Below are 16,128 nucleotides of genomic sequence, written 5' to 3' on the forward strand. Positions count from 1 at the left end.
TCCCAAAGGCCAGGAGCCTCCTACTCAGGACTTAGGCCCAAATTACTTTCCCTGAAGAGGTTTCCAGAGGCTTCTCTCACCAGCTGGTGGAAGGCCACGGTAGAGTCCAGCTCAGCCTTTCCCCTGCCCCAGCCTCATGTGGGGTTTCAGGGCCTCTCAGTCCCCCAGGCATGAAAGCCTGTCCCCTGGCCCAAGCACCGCTGACCAGGCAGGGACTTAGGTGGCTGAGAGTGGCTGCTGATGAGCATCCTGCTTTCCCTTCCCTGTACCCCAGATCTAACAAAAATGGTCTAGGGTGTGCCCAGTGATGGGAGAGACAGGCCACCAGAGAAAAGACAAGTGGAAGGGCAATGGAATAGGGGAAACATTTATTTGACTTCAAGGAAAGCTACAAACAAATACCAAAAGCGAATCACTGAGACAGGCCCGGCAAAGACAGATTTCACACGGAGCACAGCATCCACTTGCTCACTACAAATGGTCTCAGAAGCGAAATGGGTGGGGAGGAGGGGATGGGTCTGACCCAGACTATCCCCATATTTACAAGCTTTGGGCCCTCTATCCCAGACCCATCGATTCACAGAGAAATACACAAGACATTTTACACTGAGGATTATTTTTGTTTCCGGGTGCTCCCAGACCAGGCCTTGCGGGGCCTACCCAGACGGCAGGAACTTCAGTCTCACTATTTACCTTCCCTCTTCTCAACATCACTCCTTTGGTCCTCCCTAGCCCCCTCTCACCCCAGGACCAAGCCACTGGGAGACTTGGGCCTAGGAGTGGGGAGGGAGGAGGAAGAGGATGGTGGAAAGAGACACAGTCATGGACTGCTTCTCTGGAGGCCAGCTCAGCTGGGCCCCGGTGCTGCGGCATTACCCCACCTCAACTGCCGCCCCTTTTAGAGAAGTTTCAAGCTGAAACTCAAAATACTGCGATCATCTTTTTATAAATAAGTTAGAAGAACATAGATGGGGAGGGGAAAGTTCACATTAAACATGCGAGTTTCATTTTTTTCCTGGGGAAAGGAGTGCAACCACAGACACGAACATTCAGAAACACTGGCAGATTTGGGGTGAGCGGAGGGGAGTGGGGACCATGGAGGGAAAATAATAATTATCATTATTATTAACAATAATAACAAGATTAACCAGTCCAGGAGAGAGGGAGCCACAGGAAGACCTAAGACCAAACGAAAAATCGTAACACAGGGCCCGGGCGAGGCAGGCTCGTGGGAACCGGTCCCCAGCGGGCGGCGGCAGCGCGGGGAGGCTTGGAGGGGCCGGGGCTGGGGGCGGCACGGGCTCTTGGGCCGCCCAGGGCTCCTCCCGGCGGGCTCAGGGCTGGAAGGCGCTGCCGGCTGTAGCCAGGCTCATACTTTTCAGTTTGTTGTCTTTCTTCCACTTCATGCGCCGGTTCTGGAACCAGATCTTGATCTGGCGCTCGGACAGGCAGAGCGCGTGGGCGATCTCGATGCGCCGCCGCCGCGTCAGGTAGCGGTTGAAGTGGAACTCCTTCTCCAGCTCTAGGGTCTGGTAGCGGGTATACGCGGTCCGGGCTCTTTTCCCGTCCGGCCCGGTCATATCTGGAGCAGACGGAGCAGAGCCGCGAGGCAACGTTATTCCGGTTAAGGGAGGGGGCACTGGGTGGGAGGGGGGCGTGGAGCGGGACCCAGGCGTCCCCGGCACCCAGCTCACTGCAGCTCCAATCCTCCCTACTCCAGATGCCCGAATCCGAGCTCGCTCTCTGCACCCCCTTCCCTGCAGCCCCCACTTCTGCCGGCAGCGAATGTGCCCGGCTTTGTCTCTTGCTCCCTCCTTGTGCCTCACCCTTCGCTGGGCTCAGGCGGCCGCTCGCCCCGGGAGGGAGGAGAGCGGTTGCACTTTTGCCCTGGAAAGCTCGTTTTGCTGCTCGCCCCTCCTCTGCTAGAAGCAGTCTCAACATTTCGGGGGACAAGCAGAACCCTTCCCCACGTTACTTAAACCCCATCCTTCATCCTAAAGCTAGTGTAGCTGGGCGAATAAAACCTAAGGCGAATCTGGAAACAAATTATTTTTAAAAAATGCTCCTCCCCAACCCCCCAGCTAAAGACCTTCTTTGGCTCTATCCCCCGAGCTGTGAGGACCCTCTTAGAGACTTCTCCCCCTCTGGAAAAAAATAAATCTATATTTGAGGAAAAGCCAAGCTCTCCTCGCTAACCTCCCCCTCCCCAAACGCGGAGAAGGAAAACCAAGAAGACAAAAAAGGGAGCGAGAATTACCATGGCTGATGTGAAGCTTCCTCATCCAGGGGAATATCTGCGGAGTCTGCCCCTCGGGCGCGGCTGTGGAGGTGGCCATGGGCTCTGGCTGCGCCCGAGCTAGGCTCGGGCTGCTTAGCTGGCTCGCCGCTTCCTCAGGCTCCGAGGACGCGCTGGCCTCATCTATTTCGGTGAAATTGGCGCTGGAGCTGGCCTGGGTCGCCTGGTCGGAGGGGGACGAAGCAGAGGGCTTGGCGCCGTGGCTGTCGCCGTTGGTGCAGGGCAGGGACTCGGGCGAGGACAGGGAGCAGCTCGACGCCGCTTGCCTGAAGCGGGGCTCCTGGGCGGGCGCAGGGAAGGCGCGCGAGCTCTCGCCCACCGCCCCAAAGTGGCTGGAGGAGGCCGAGGAGCGGTTGACGCTGAGGTCCATCCCATTGTAATTGTAGCCGTAAGAGCCGGTGTGCATGGCAGCGGGATCCCTGTAAGAGCCGCTCAGAGAGCTGCCACTGCCATAATTTAGCAACTGATAGTCCGGGCCATTTGGATAACGCCCCGAGAAGGAGTTTACAAAGTACGAGCTCATTTGGGTGATTTTGGAGGGCTTGATTTGTGGATCGTGGTCGTTATAACCCTGTGCTTCACGATTTATGATGTATTAATGAATTATAGCGATGCACTGTACTTCGTTTTGCTATGTATGCGGCCAAATATGGGGGGGGAGGTTGGAAGGGGGATGGGGGGGCGTTAGAGAATCACGTGCTTTTGTTGACCAGTCGTAAATTCTCGCTGATGACCTCAAGAGGTAATTCATGCTCTATGGTTACAAATAATGACGATCCGAGAATCGTTAGGGCCGATTCAATGCGAGCCTCGGAGAGAGGGGAAAAAAGGAGAAGGGGGAGAAACAGGGAGAAGGTTGACGGCAGCCTCTGAGCAGAGCGCGCCACCTCCCGGCGAACGGCGGGAGCACGGGCCGCAGACCGCCATGGCGGCGACGGCGACCTCCCTGCTGGCTCTGTGCTATCGCTCGGCTAAAAAGAAACCTGGCCTAGGCTCACCCGCAGGGTTGAATCTTTTAGAGGAAAGACCAGATTGAACCTTTACCCACTTATATGGAAGTGGAATTCGTCTCTCTGTGTCCTTCTCCCTGTCATTATTATTACTATTATTATTTTAACTCTGGATAAGATGATCAAAGATTGAGTTGCTCTTCCTTTACTGGGGCTTTGCAAATCTCAAAGTTGGGGGCGGAAATGAGAGGGAGGTTGGAAGATGTGTGAAAAACAATTATTGCAACTGGTTTCCTTGTGAGCTTGGCCTGGCCTGCTTCCTGACCCGGCTGCAATGGCCAGTCCACAGCATCCAGACTGAGCCGGCAGGGCTAAGCCAAGGGTTTGAAGGAAAAGCTTTCACTTCTCCTGATCCTCTTAGAAGTCTGGAATCCTCTTCCTGACTTCCTCCTCGTCCTTAGCCTACAACGGAGGGGTGGCAGAGCATGACAGGGACCCCAGAAGACAAGCCCAGCTGGTGCTAAGCGGCCTGGTTGTGAGAAAAACCGCAAGGTCTACAGCGTCGGGGATTGGGGTCTGGGTGTAAATGTGGCTCTCAGAGTTTGGGATCAAGGTAGAACCCTTTCACCTCCTCACCAGATGCCTGCTATTGCTTTGGGAAGCTCCACTCAAGGTCCCATTCTGGTGGCTGGGTAGTTTCAGAATTTGCCGAGAGGCCCACTCCTTCCCCAGAAAGGGGTTCCGAGGACCGGCAGTGCCTTCCTGAGCACTCTGGGCAGCCAGAGACCGCCACAGCTGGGCCCCTTCTGCCAGGCGGCTATTTTCTTTAAAAATAAAAAAGAGAGCGAGAAGGAGGAAGAAAGGAAAACAGTCTCTGCAGCTTGCTGCTTGGGTGAGGGGTGGGGTGGGGATAGAATGGGTCGGTTTTGGTTGATGGGATGAGACCGAACTGCCCCATCACCTGGCCTCCCGCCCTGAGGTCTCCAAAGAGCAAGAGAAAATCTTGTCCTTTACCCCGTGCCTGCTGATGGCCTCACATTCCCCTACTTGTCACTGAGCTACTACTTGAGACAGGAAGGGATGCCTGGAGCCTTTAGCTGCCAGCGGAGAGATAAATACCCAGTGGCCCCAATTTAGTCTCCAGAGCCACAGGCCAGGAGCGGAGGGCCAAGGCCGGCGGAGATCAGGCCAATGTGGGCAGGCCAAAGACGGCGGGCCTCAGCGATCATGCGGACAGAACAGTGCTGCTGAGGCGCAAGACTCGCCTGGCTCGGTCTCTGCAGGAGCTCCCGGCTAAGGGCCCTTGGTGGTGGTCCTCGTGCCATCGACAAACGAGGAAATGCTAGAGAATGAGTCCCCCAAGTCTGCACCAGGAGAGGCCGTTGTGAGCCTCAGTACTGGCGGGCGCGGTGCTGGAGCCTGGGCGGGACCGCTGCAGCCTTTATCTCAACTGTAACTTCCGAGTCGTGTCTGGCCCGCTGGGGCCGACCAGGGCTTCTGCCTTTGCTGCCGAGTTTCCGGCACGGGGACGCAGGGGTGGCGGTGGGGGTGGGGGAGTGGCAGGGGAGGAGCAGAGGTGACTAAGCGGCGAGTTTTTACATCTTTATTATTATTATTATCATTATTAATAATATTAATATTATTACCGAAGTATTTCACGTCCAGAACTAAGACAAGACTACAAACACAACACATAGAAAATTAATAAAATAGAACTTTGTTTTCTTCTGAGGCTCCTCTTCTTACTTCTAGGTAGTATGTGCTCCTTCCAGTGGCTTTGGGGAGGGAATGGGAGAGGTCTGGGGTCAGGGAGTCTTCGAGCCCCCCCGCTGAGGAAACTGCGAATCTACCATTGAACCGTGCACCGGGGACATGGAAGAAATGAGACGCGACACGGACAAGAGCATTCTGCTCTGCTTCCAGGAAACATCAAGTGAGTCCGGTCCTCAGTTCTCACAGGGGAGCCTGTTCGGGCTGAGGCGGTTCCGCAGGGATGGAGGGGGCGCTGGGGTGCTGGGTGGGCTCAGGCAGCATGGCCTCCCAGCACCCAGCGACAGATCTGCGGGCGGGGGTCCGGGAGAGCGCTGGGCCCCGCCTGTTGGGCTCAGGAGAGCAATTCCCCAGGCTCCCCCGCCCGCAGAGCCTTCTCGAGGCTCTCGGATGCCCTCGGCTCCCCAGAGGCCTCTCCCTTTGCGTCCCCCACAACCACCACCCTTTCAGCGCCTTCATTCGGCTGGTTTTTCTTCTTCCTCCTCGGCACTGAGCTGAGACGCGCTGAGCAGTTTGCTCTCCTTTTTCCACTTCATGCGCCGGTTCTGGAACCAGATCTTGATCTGCCGCTCGGTCAGGCATAGGGCGTGCGCGATCTCAATGCGCCGCCGCCGCGTCAGGTAGCGATTGTAGTGAAACTCCTTCTCCAGCTCCAGCGTCTGGTAGCGCGTGTAGGTCTGGCGGCCTCGCCGGCCGCTGGGCCCAAAGGAGGAACCTGTTACGCAGAAAGGAGATGCTGAGGCCTGGGGTCACCAGGGCCAGAGCTCCTCCCCCACTCGACCCTCAAACGTGGACTGTAGTCTGTCCCGGGATGCCCTCCACTCTCCCTGTTCCCTGTCCTCCGCAGCCCCCTTTCTCACTCCTCCAGCGCCCCCTCCAGATTCCCTCGGGGTCTCCTAGGCTAATGCCTTCTGTCCAGATTTTTGGTGGGGGATGGGAGGAACAGTTTTAAATCCCACCTGAGCCTAGGGGGAGGGGCTGGGGAAGCACTGGCCAGGTGTGTCTCTTCCTAGCCGCATCTTTTCCTTCCATTCAGCTGGCTCCCCCACCACCTTGTGATAGATTCCGGCCCTTAATCCGTAATGACGTGGATCGATCCACAGTCGGCATTAACGGCTCCTCACTTTCGTGTCCCGCTAATGGACATCAATTCGGGACTTAAGGCCGACAAATAATCCAACCTGAGACCCAGGCGCCTGCTTCTCCCTCTCTCCCCCTCTACTCGCTTCCTCTGTTTCTTCCCTTTATTCTCCGTCCTCTGACTACAACCCCTTTCCTGGTGCCTCATCTTTCCTCAGCCCTGACCCCCAGGGAAACCTAGTCCAGGACAGACTCAACTCTCTCTCGCCAGCGTCACGCCGCCCCCCTTCCCATGACGCACTCCGTTTTCAATGAACAGTCTTTGGGTGGGGACCCGACTAGAGCTGGGGGCGCCAAGGAAAGCCCAGCCATTGACTGCGAGGACGGGGTCCTGCCCATCTCCATGACCCAGAATCCCAGCTGCGGCCTGGCGCTCCGAAAGAACCCACTCGCTCCCCCTGGCTCCGAGTGCATCTGGGACTTTGCAAACTTTGCAACTCCTGAGGACGGGAGAGCAGCGCGGGAGACTCGGTGCAGGCGCCCAATCTTCCCTTAGCTCCAATCGAGACACCAACCCAGCACCCTGTGGGAGAATGGGGGGGGGGGGGCTGTTCCCTAGTTCTGTCTCCGGGAGGGGGGCCCTCAGGGGTCGAGGCGGCCGCAGCAAGTCTCACTCACTGTTGCACGAATTCATCCGCTGCATCCAGGGGTAGACCGGGGTGGAGCACTTCTGCTCCTCCGCCTCGCCGAACACGCTCTTGTCCTGCGCGCAGTCGGACTTCCGCGGCTCAGGGTGGAAGGGGGGCGGCTCGTCGGCGCCCGAGAGCGCGCAGGCCGACTCCTTCTCTCGGTAGAAGGCCGGCGCCGGCCCGTAGTCGCAGGGCGCCGCTCGGCCGTAGCCGCCGCCGGCCGGCGGGTAATAGGAAGAGGCGGCAAAGCCCTTGTCCTGGCCGGGCCCGGGCCCGTAGGGCGCTGGGTAGTGCCTCAGCGGGTCCGCATAGCCCGACGAGTAGAGCGGGAGCTGGCCCAGGAAGGACTCCTGCCCGCTGGCCAGAGTGACGGGGAAGGTGGAGTTCACGAAATAGGAACTCATTGGGAGGGGAGGCGCGCACGGCCGCTGCTGCTCCGCCGGGTTTATGATTTGTTGTGTTTTATAGTCCGAGCGCCGCGCCTATTAGTAGTATATCTGAGATTGGGTTTTAGCTGAGGGGGGATGGCGAGGTGCCAGTGAGGGCCAGAAGGAAATACAACCATCTGATCCAACACTGACCAATGGCAGAGGCAGGAATTGTCAAATAGCACCCAGGAGGAGCGCAGCCCGCGCGAGGGACCCGCGCACAAACCTATCAACCTTTTTTCCCCCCTCCTTCTTCTCCTTCTGCTTTCTCTCTCTCCCCAACAGCATAACGCTTCCCCTTCCACCTACGTAGGATCTGCGAAAGAGGCGTCTTGCGAGAGGAGGGAGCACTTCGATTGAGACCACCCCATCCTCCAGTGATTAAATATATCCCTCCCCTCCCCATGCAGGATAGGGAAAAGTTAATTGTGTTTTCAGAAAAGTTAACCCCTGCGTTGCTTGAGCCCCTTCCCTCTAGGGAAGGTGGGTAAATATATCCAAATCTCGAACCTCAATCTCCTTAGGAGAGAACTAAAGGAGAAGGCTTGTTTCTCGGGTTTTGTGTTGATAGAGGAGAGATGAGTTCTCCGCTGATTAGCATCGTTTTCAGAAAGAGACGCGAAGAAGATGAAACCCTCTCCTCGGGTTTTGAAAACCGTTTTTCCTGTTTCTCAGATCTACTGTGTCTCCTCCAAGCCTGGGTTTATTATTTCTGCTTCTCCACCAACTCTTATGGTCTGAGGGGCAGCCCAGAAGACCCAGAAGGCCGAGAATTGGGAGGAGGGTCTGAGCCCAAGCTTCTCTCACTAGCTGTGCGGCTAGGCCAGGAGCTTCTGGGAAGGCTACGGCCACTGCTGCACAAGACGTCTTACCTGGTTCTAGTATGTACTGCTTGGTCTTGGCACAGGAAGGGGGCACTGGGAAGAGGGACTAGTCCTCTCTTCACTTGGGGATAGGGAGAGTAGGGGGAGAGACATCCCCCAGCCTAAGTTTGTCTGACCCCTATCTTGCCTGCAACCCTCACTCCATCCCACCTCCTTCCCCAAAAGACATTAGAATACGCTGGGTGACAGAATCTTAGGAATCAAAGATGTTTCAGTAAGTCTGGGTACAGGGAAGAAATTTTTCCCTCTCCAGTTCTAGGTCCTCAAACCCTCCTGATATAGGAGGCAATCAGAGAACACAGGGAAGAGAGGGGGCCCTCACTCCTTTTCAGGTCTCTCTAGAAGCTGGCAGTTCTTTTTAAAATTAATTCTTTCTCAAGACTTGAGTTTTGTTCAGTTTTATGGGGGGGGCCTCCTGAGGTCTCAGTAGGCAGCTTACAACGTATCATTCTGCATCCCCTCTCCAGATACTTGCCACCCTTCTGTCTGTCTCTCAGCATCTCTGCAACCCCTCCTATAACTCGTGTTTGTATCACCAGCTTGCTGTCTACAAGCTTTGGTGCAAGAGACGGTGTGCATCTCCGACATTCTCTTTCTCCTTCATCTAAGGAAAATGAGTATTAGAGCCAGGCTGGAAGCCTGAGTCACAGTGTGGTTTTAACATTATAATGTGCACATGGAGGCCAGGCAGTAAAGGGTGACAACCTTTAGACCTGGAACAAAGAAAAGGCCAGGGTGTGGGACAAAATCTGATGATGAAAGGGCTAGGCTGACCCTCCTCTGATTTGTTCTCTGGGCTCCTTTTTGTGGGCCAGTTCTGCCCACTGAAGATGGCACAAGACACTAGGAAAAGTGGTAGAGGGCTGAGGTTGGTGACCAAGGGTGGGAACTTGGTTGCTTGCAAAATGGCTTACAAAGCTCCCTGAGCTTAGGACAACTTCTGGGCTGTACCTTCATGGCTAAGTGGCTATTCCTGGTTGCCCCATCAACTACTTCCTACCCTGACTCTATCGGGATTTTGTCGAGATTTAAGAAAATAAACTCAAGCTTCCTAATAATGGAGTCACAAGTGATCCAATCTAGCTGTGATTAGGCCCACTTCTACAGAGGAACAGGAAACTTTTGGGCAGGAGGAGCAAGGTGGGAGAGAGCCTTGTGTATCTCCCTCCTCCTTGCCACGGAGGCCGGGCCTTAGGCCTCAGCCCACCCTGCCTCCTCTCTGGCCACAATGTCTTCATACTAAGACTGAAAGGTGTGGGCTTTCCTGTGAAGCCTGGATGACACAAGATCCAATGAGGGAGGAAGATTTTCCCTGTGATAGAAGCATGAAATAATCTCCTTATCCTTAGAGCTATACCCCCAAATTAACCTCACCTCTGCAGGTTGCCTGTCATGAGATGGAGCCGCAAAAGCAGGGCCTGGGCGCCTGGAGTCCAGCATGAAAGGAAATAGCGCCTCATCGCTCTTATCTAAGCCCAGAGGTATTTATGAGCGTTTATTCGTCTGATCCGTTTGTTTGGGAGAAAGAGCAGGCAGGCAGGGCTGAGCCAGAGGCCGCCTGGTTTCTGGAGCCAGATCTCTAAGAATATGTCTGTGGTTCGATCCACTGCCGTTGTCGATCTGTCTTCAAGGGGAAATATGTAAATGCACAGCAGGCACAGCCACCAGCTGGTTCGGGGTGTCTCTCCCTGCTCAAGGAGAAAGTGTGTATATGGAGAGGTGGATATAAATATGTACCAAGTCTGGAGTACGCACAGGAGGATTGTCTAGAAACCCCACAGGCAGGATTTATAGTTGTAATTTTCTGAGCTGTGAATCTGTGGTCTTGTGGAGGTACACACATTCCAGCTCCCAGGAAAATGTCTAAGTTGTGTTCAATTTGGAAGTAAAAGTCTCCTTTACCGGTAACCTCAGGGAGGGTATTTGCCAGTAGGTATGTGTAGGGGAGGGGGGATTGAGACATTGTCCAGGCTTTCTATTTCCTCTCATCTGCCAAGCTCCCCCCCCCCACACCCAGCTCTTTGGGCTGTGGACACCTTCCCCCACCCCACTCTCAACCCTGGCTGGGGTGGGGTGAATTAAAACATCTCAACCTAGTTCTTCCCCTGGATTCTGTGTGTTTCTCTGGGTTTGGGGAACATTAATGTTCCCAGGGGAGCAGTGTGGCCACTCCCAACCTTTGAGAGCTGTTTAGTAGGGACATTGCCTTAAAATTGGCTGGTCCAACTCGCGGCACAAAAGCATCATTTCCATTATGCAAATGAACGACATCGTCTCTGTTCCGGGAAGCAGTGGCGCTCTGTTCCCTCTCCCTGGGTCCACCAGCACCAGCACCATAAGAGCTCTGAAGTGTTTCATCCCTCTGTACCAGCCGCCTTCCCCTCCCTACCTGTCCTTCGCTTGCCTGAAGAAAAAACCTCCGAGGGGCCCAAGACTTTTCAGGCGTGCTCCCCTGGGGCCTCTCGCACTGGGCTGGCCTTCTAGCCGCCAGAAAATCATTCTCTGCTGAAAAGCTGAAAGGACTGCTCCTGCTGCCCAGACTCTCGGGGCACCGAAGCCTAGAGGGGTCGCAGCCCCCGCATTTGCTCCCAGTACCGCTGGGCCCCTCGACCTCGGCAGCTCCTCCAACTCCGAGCCAGACCCTAGTAACACCTCGGCCTGCCTGGCACCGCAGGCAATTTCCTGGAGCCCCCGCCCAGGAACTGGGGCCACAGCACCTTGAAAGGAGCGACCAGAGCTTCCTCCTGCAGCTTGAAAGCCCGAGCTAATCAGTAACCCGTGAGACAGGGGCCAATATTCAAAGGCGGCGGCAGCGGCGCGTACCCCCGCCCTCGCCACCCCCTTCTGGGAAAGCAGTCGGCTTAAGCGGGTGTGAGGGGTCCGGCAGGAACGGAAATTACAATGGCTTGGTTCCTTAATGATTGATCCCCACTCCCACTCCCCATTTTTTCCCCAAAGCATATCTGTGTCGATTTCGCCTGAAACGATCGGGAATGGGGAAGGGGACTCACACTCACTTGCTTACACCATAGTTTCCCGAAAACTCAGCTCAATTCCTTCACCACAGACTCACCGGCCAAGAAACTGGCAAGACCCACTAGCCAACACGGAGAACACAGACCCGGTTTGTCTTTTGACAACCGAGTGGAACTGCCGGGTTCGGCGCCTCCCCTGCTGGCCCCCACCCTTGGCCGAAAAGAAAACCAAATAAACCTTGAGCAGTCTTGGCCTGGTATCTCCCTAGCGGCCCTGGTGATCCCCTCTTGCGCTTTGATGGGGTAGAGGGGAGAGGGCTCTCATTCTGATTTCCCCTCAACCCTTTGATTCAGGGCCCCCTGCCTGCCCGCGGGATGCAGCATTAGTCCTTTTAAAATATACCCTAGAAAAAGCCGCTTCCCCCAGCCAGCCGCTAGGTTTGGCTCTGGGATGCGGCTGCCAAGGGGGAGAGAACATTTGTTCTTGAATCCACACGCGGGCAGGCGAGAACCAAGATCCAGCAGAAAGCAACAATCTGGGCCGAAGCCCCCAGAATCCCGCCGAACACGAGCGGCGGGGCCTCCGGGTTCAGGCAGTGTCGCGGGGCTTGCGGAGCCAAAGCCGCATGTCTCCAAACGGACGGTAGATGGCAGCAAACCGCATAATTTGGGTCAGAGCAAACTGTCAAAGGGATGATTTATGCCCCGCCAAGACTACAGGAGAAAAAGACCTTTAGTCTGGGTGGGTTTGCGAAATTTTTCGTTTTGAGAATAGGCTCTGAGTGCCGTGGGTGCTGACCGAGAACTTCTCTCGATACACAGCCGAGGGCGGGGGTACGCGCCGCCCTCGGCGCGCTTCAGGCACCCATTCCGGGCCTGCTTCGAGGGCAGCTACCTGTGCCTCCAGGGGCCCCCCTTCCACGCCACAAGTGGCTGCGTCTCTCTCTTCCCAGCTCAAGACAGACGTCCAGGATCCCTCTACACACGCCCAGACCCCATAATCCCTAGGCAGACAGAGGCCCGAGGCTGAATGCTCTGCATCTGGTCTTTAAAAAGAGGAAAGCAATTACCTATTCCTTCAAACCAAACTAAATCACAGTCTCTCCTGCCCTTGGCGCCCAAATACACTTATCTCTAGACTCACAGCTTCCCCAGAAGCCCTCTCACTCTATTTTTAAGTCCTCACCTAGCAGCTTACACCTTCTTCCACCCCACCAGCTACTTTAGGAATCTCAGCCTCCCGCCCAAAGGTTCTTCTCCCCCACCCCCCAGGAGGCCTGGCTGGGGAATGAATCAGGCGCCGGAGGGACAGGACTAGGTGTCTGAGCTCAGTGCCAGGCAGCTTTCCAGTCTGGATACATTCAGGTCCCCTAATGGGATTTTCTTTTAATTGTTTTTTCTCTCTTTTTTCTTATTTACAAGCCTAAAACAACAACATGCTAAACAGCTCCTTCACAATCACCACATTTAGATCCAGGAAAGTTTGAAATGTTTCCATATCAGATGCACACTTTTCTCCTGCACCGAAATCCACACACCTCATACCAATAGACACAAATATTAGAATCAATATTGCACAGAAACCAACACGCTGTAACCTACCGCATTAAAAACCACAAAATTGTCTCCCTGCAGAGCGAGGCTCCCTCCTGCGGGAGTGGCGAAAGACCTGGCATTCTCAGGAAGGCTTCCTGGGGGGCTCTCCCTTTATTTGGGTGCCTCCACCCATAGCCCTTTAATTTCAGAAATGTCTCCGAAGGGAGATAATGAGTATTTCTCTGTGAATTGTTCTTTCTGTGTCTCTCTAGCCACCTCCTCACCCTCGCTGGCCTCTGCGGAGATTCCAGGCCCTCCAGAGACCAGGACGTCCCTTAGTACCACCGCCCCTCGTGCCAACGCTGCCGGGAAACCACTGATACGATACTGGAAACTCGCACCGGGCAAGAGAGCTGCATGGGGGCAACCGGGGGAGGCCGGAACAAGGGAGGGGTGGTGGGAGGGGGAGGGGCACAAACCCACAGAGGCCGTAGCAACCAGCTTCTACCAGCGCCCCAAAGCTCAGACACCCCATCCTCTCTTTCCCAGCCCCCTGGCTTAAACCTCTCCTCCCAGCTTAAAAAGGCGCCTTAGAGCTCGCCTCTGTGGCCCCTTTCGGTTCCTCCTCCCGTCTTCCCTGCCTTGCTCCCCCTCCTGGAAGCAGCCACCCCTCTCTCAGCCACCGAATTTCCTGGGAAGCCTCTCCCTGCAGCGCCCAGAGGTGGGGTTCAGCCCCGTCTTGGGGGTTGGGGAGGAGAGAGACAAACATAAGCCCCACCCCCTACAAAATCGAAGCAAAACTATAAGAAGAGAATTGTAGAATATCCCTTACCTTTGCAGACCCTGGGGTTTCTTTCCTCCGATTGAAAGAGGTGGGGAGAAAGAGGAGGGAAAAAAAAAAAAAAGAGCGTTCTGTTTCTTCTTCATCTTCCAGATAATATTGTCCCAACCTGAGAGCCGTTGTTTCCCCTTCTCTGAGTTGAGAGAGAGGGTGTTTCGCTTTTCTGATATTTGCATAGAAAATGGAGTAAGTTCTGGCTTTGAAAAATGGTATCAGGCTGCAGTCCTGGGCAGATTGTCCTTTTACCCTCCATGATGACTAAAATCCCAAATTAGCAAGAAAATTAAGTTAGAAATTAAAATTATTTTTGGTTCTCTCTTTTGTGTAATTCCCACCCCTCCTTCTCTCTCTCTCTCTCACTCCCTCTCTCTCTCTTCTTTCCTCTCCCCCTGTCTTTTCCTCTCTCTCTCTTGCTTTATCGAGCTGATACTGAAGTATAAAAATATCAAGAGGCTGGAGCCCTGAAGGACGACAGTGCTCCGACCTAGGTGTGGTGTCCAAAAGAATGCTGCATTATAACCACCAGGGAAATGATAAAAAGTTCATGTTCACGATCGCCCGGCCACATGACCGGCGCTGGCCAATCGCTGGATTCAACCACTCATAAACTTCTATCACAAAGTTGTAAATTTTCATAAAACAACAAGGAATTTATTGCATTTCTTCATGGCTGCTCCACCAGCAACCCTTTTCTCAGTCGCCATCTTCTTTTCTTCTCCTTCTCGATTTTTGGGGAAACCCCAATCTGAGGAGGGGTGAGATTTGGGGTGCAGGGAATCAGGCGGAGGAGACACAAGCATCCATCTGGGAAGGGGGGCTCTTTTTGGAACCTCTCTATTCTCACAGGAGCGCTGTCCCCCATTCTAGTAAAATTCACCCCAAAACCTCCACATAGGGACTGTTCTAAGGCAATTTGGGAGTGAATCTGGAGCAGCACCCAGTGTCCAGGGTTGCCACTTGTATTAGGGCAAAATGAAAGCCTCAGTGCCCCCTTTCCCCCTCTGAACACCCCCTTCATTCCCAGTCTTATAAATAGCGGGCACCCCACCAGTGAGGCTTGTAGCATTGCGGGTGTAGAGGCTTTAGATCCCCTAGGGCCTAGTTTTTGCTCCGGGAAGAAAGGTGGCCCCAATGGAGGCCAAGGCGAACAGTCTAACCACCAGATTGTCACCTCTGCACCTCAGAAATTGGAGGAGGGTAAAGCCGGACCCTGGTCTCTCCCGCCCAAATGTCCATACACCCACGTTCTCAGGGACAACTCCCTGTGCTTTCTGGGGGGTGGGGTGGTGGTTCAGTAGTCATTGACGGGGGAAACTGCAGGTTTTGGAGCCTTTTACTTGCAAATTCAAATTAAGCATTCTCCTTAAATTCGCTTCCTTCCAGCCCTCTTCCCCTTTTTTGTCTGGTCGCCTGTTCTTTAAATTTAAATAGTTCAGGGTTTATAATCGAATAAAGACTAAAAATCAGCTCTGCAGGTCTAGCTGTAGGCGCCACCCTCCCGGTTTTTCTCCCTCAATCAAGGGGATGTTTTAGAGCAAAACAACGGCCACCAAAATTCACCCCGTGTTTCCCAGGTACCCTGAAATACTCCCGTATTTTGAATTAGGCTACCAGTGCCCAAAAGCAGGAAAGGAAATAAGCTCCCCTCTTCCAAATGTTTTTCTTTTTTCTCTTTCTCTGTATTCCGGAGAAGATCCCAGGTTGCCGGCAGCGCGGACAGCGAGCGGAAGGGCGCGGAGGAAGCCGGCGCAGCCCCGCGCGGCCGGGCGGCCCGGCTGGGAGCGGCCGGGATGCGGCCGCAGCAGCCGGCTGACTCGCACCGCTCGGCCTCTCGCTCTCGGCGCTCATTTCCTTCCTTTCCCCCATTTCAAGTTTCACTTGGGTCGCTGTGTCAATTTAAGAGGAGATAAATTAAAATAAATGAAAGTAAAATAAATTGAAATAAAATTAGCGAACAGCTCTTGCGGAAAATGTTTGCCGGCTGAGCGGAAAGCCGGGAGCGCCTTGGCGTCGGAGGCCCGTGGCCGGGAGCTTTCTGCGCGGCGGCCCGGCCTCTGCCCGACGCCGCCCACCCGCCCTCCCGAGAAGAGCAGCGGGAGTGGATTTGGGTGGTCACCTTCCCTTTCCTTCCGCTCTTCCTTCGCGCGGGGCCTAGCACTTTGGATTTCAGCTTGTATTTTTGTATTTGTGCCGAGCGACACAGCCACAGCCTGGTGTGAAGGCCTGGTCGAGGAAGAGTTTGTGAACTGCCCGGCTGGTGATGGTGGTGGGGTGTTCGGTTTGGTTTGGTGTTGTGAATATGTGTGACGGGGCATGTGGACTCAAGGACGTGTTTCCATGGGGGCAAATGTGAGTCTGTGTGTTTATAAGCCAACGTGTGTGTGTACATTGGTATGGATAACGTGTCTGTGAGTGTGAATGTGGGTTGACTCGTGAGTGGGAGAGAATGGTGAATACATGTGTTCTGGGCAGGAGCTGGGATATGTGAATGCCTGTGTAGATAAATACACGTATTATTTGTGAACATATGAATATGGATGTTTGTGAATGTGACAATGTATATTTATGTGCTATGTCGGCCTGTAAATATGTGTGATTGTGTGCCTTTGTGTGTCAATGTGTGTAAAAGAATGTGAAGGGAATGTGTGATATCAGGTTCACAAGTCGGCAGCCCGCAGA

The 16,128-nt window shown here is 54.5% G+C and overlaps 2 protein-coding genes across 2 annotated transcripts; both read right to left on the bottom strand.

Moving 5' to 3' along the window:
* Nucleotides 1–353: 353 nt before the first annotated feature.
* On the bottom strand, nucleotides 354–3,100 carry HOXB5 (homeobox B5). The gene is made up of 2 exons (XM_006214193.4): nucleotides 2,258–3,100; nucleotides 354–1,582 (listed from the first exon to the last, which is right to left on the bottom strand). The coding sequence occupies exons 1-2, from the start codon at nucleotides 2,817–2,819 to the stop codon at nucleotides 1,335–1,337; spliced, it is 810 nt and encodes a 269-aa protein (XP_006214255.1). The 5' UTR covers nucleotides 2,820–3,100; the 3' UTR covers nucleotides 354–1,334.
* Nucleotides 3,101–4,834: 1,734 nt separating this feature from the next.
* On the bottom strand, nucleotides 4,835–12,889 carry HOXB6 (homeobox B6). The gene is made up of 2 exons (XM_072938870.1): nucleotides 6,775–12,889; nucleotides 4,835–5,731 (listed from the first exon to the last, which is right to left on the bottom strand). Exons 1-2 carry the CDS (start codon nucleotides 7,187–7,189, stop codon nucleotides 5,472–5,474), a joined length of 675 nt encoding a protein of 224 aa, XP_072794971.1. The 5' UTR covers nucleotides 7,190–12,889; the 3' UTR covers nucleotides 4,835–5,471.
* Between the last annotated feature and the right edge of the window lie 3,239 nt (nucleotides 12,890–16,128).

The sequence above is a fragment of the Vicugna pacos genome, chromosome 16 (assembly GCF_048564905.1).
Source record: "Vicugna pacos chromosome 16, VicPac4, whole genome shotgun sequence".
NCBI lineage: Eukaryota > Metazoa > Chordata > Mammalia > Artiodactyla > Camelidae > Vicugna > Vicugna pacos.